Source organism: Penaeus monodon, chromosome 25 (genome assembly GCF_015228065.2).
Source record: "Penaeus monodon isolate SGIC_2016 chromosome 25, NSTDA_Pmon_1, whole genome shotgun sequence".
In the NCBI taxonomy this organism is placed as follows: domain Eukaryota; kingdom Metazoa; phylum Arthropoda; class Malacostraca; order Decapoda; family Penaeidae; genus Penaeus; species Penaeus monodon.
Window position 1 is genome coordinate 14308801 of NC_051410.1, and position 822 is coordinate 14309622.

General features: G+C 47.0%; 1 protein-coding gene across 1 annotated transcript in view; it reads left to right on the forward strand.

Moving 5' to 3' along the window:
• Nucleotides 1-822, forward strand: part of LOC119589322 (homeobox protein homothorax-like) — a 211183-nt gene that overhangs the window by 203649 nt on the left and 6712 nt on the right. Inside the window, exon 6 of the mRNA XM_037937943.1 lies at nt 140-370. Coding sequence (XP_037793871.1) covers nt 140-370 — 231 coding nt within the window. The remainder of the gene's footprint in view (nt 1-139; nt 371-822) is intronic.

Sequence of the window (822 nt, forward strand, 5' to 3'; positions counted from 1 at the left end):
CACAGGTTAGGTCATCCAATCCCTTGTTGCGAAACGGTGCCAGGCCATTCGAGACCGTCATGCGTCACCACCCTGTCATGCGCACCAGTTAGGTCACAGCCAGCCATTCTTCACCCCCATTCGCATTGTGTATCTTCAGCGCAACTCGATGAATCGTTTCTAAATCGTCGCGCTATTCATCATCCAAGAGGCGAAATCAGGAACACTCCTCGGCCGCGTCCACACAAGGTCACGATCGCCCTTGCTAGAAGCCTGCCTTATATGACGAGGCACCAGGAAGCGTGTGGAGGCATAAAGTCGTTAGGAACCGCAGTCGTTAGCGAGCTCTATTCTCCTTCCCGAGCCATACATCTGGAGCTCCCCGCAACGAGTACGTCACTGCGGAGAGCGGGGAGTACACCGTGACCTGCTTGGGAGCCTTTTGTTGATAGAGCAGGATAGATCATCTTTTTTCTCACGGTCTACAGGATAGCTCACTCCTACAGGGCTCTGCTCCTTATACTTTTGTTCTTGCGAAAGTCACTTTTATTCGATTTTACTTCTTTTTTTTTTTTAGCTATTTATCCTTCTATTCAAAAGAGGGAATATTAAACAACGACGATAGAAATGATTCAGTCTTTATTTGCGTAAGTAAGAATGAACCAGAAAAAAATGGAAATGTATTCGACAGTTTTGTCGTGTTCAACACCTTCGAGGAATCTGCAAGAGACCCCAAACGATTCCAATCCAGAGGCCATTCGCTCCGCTCGGCGATATTGACATACCTTGAAATTCGTCCATACTTTAGTTGCCCTCCCTCCCTTTTTCATTCTATATTCTGTT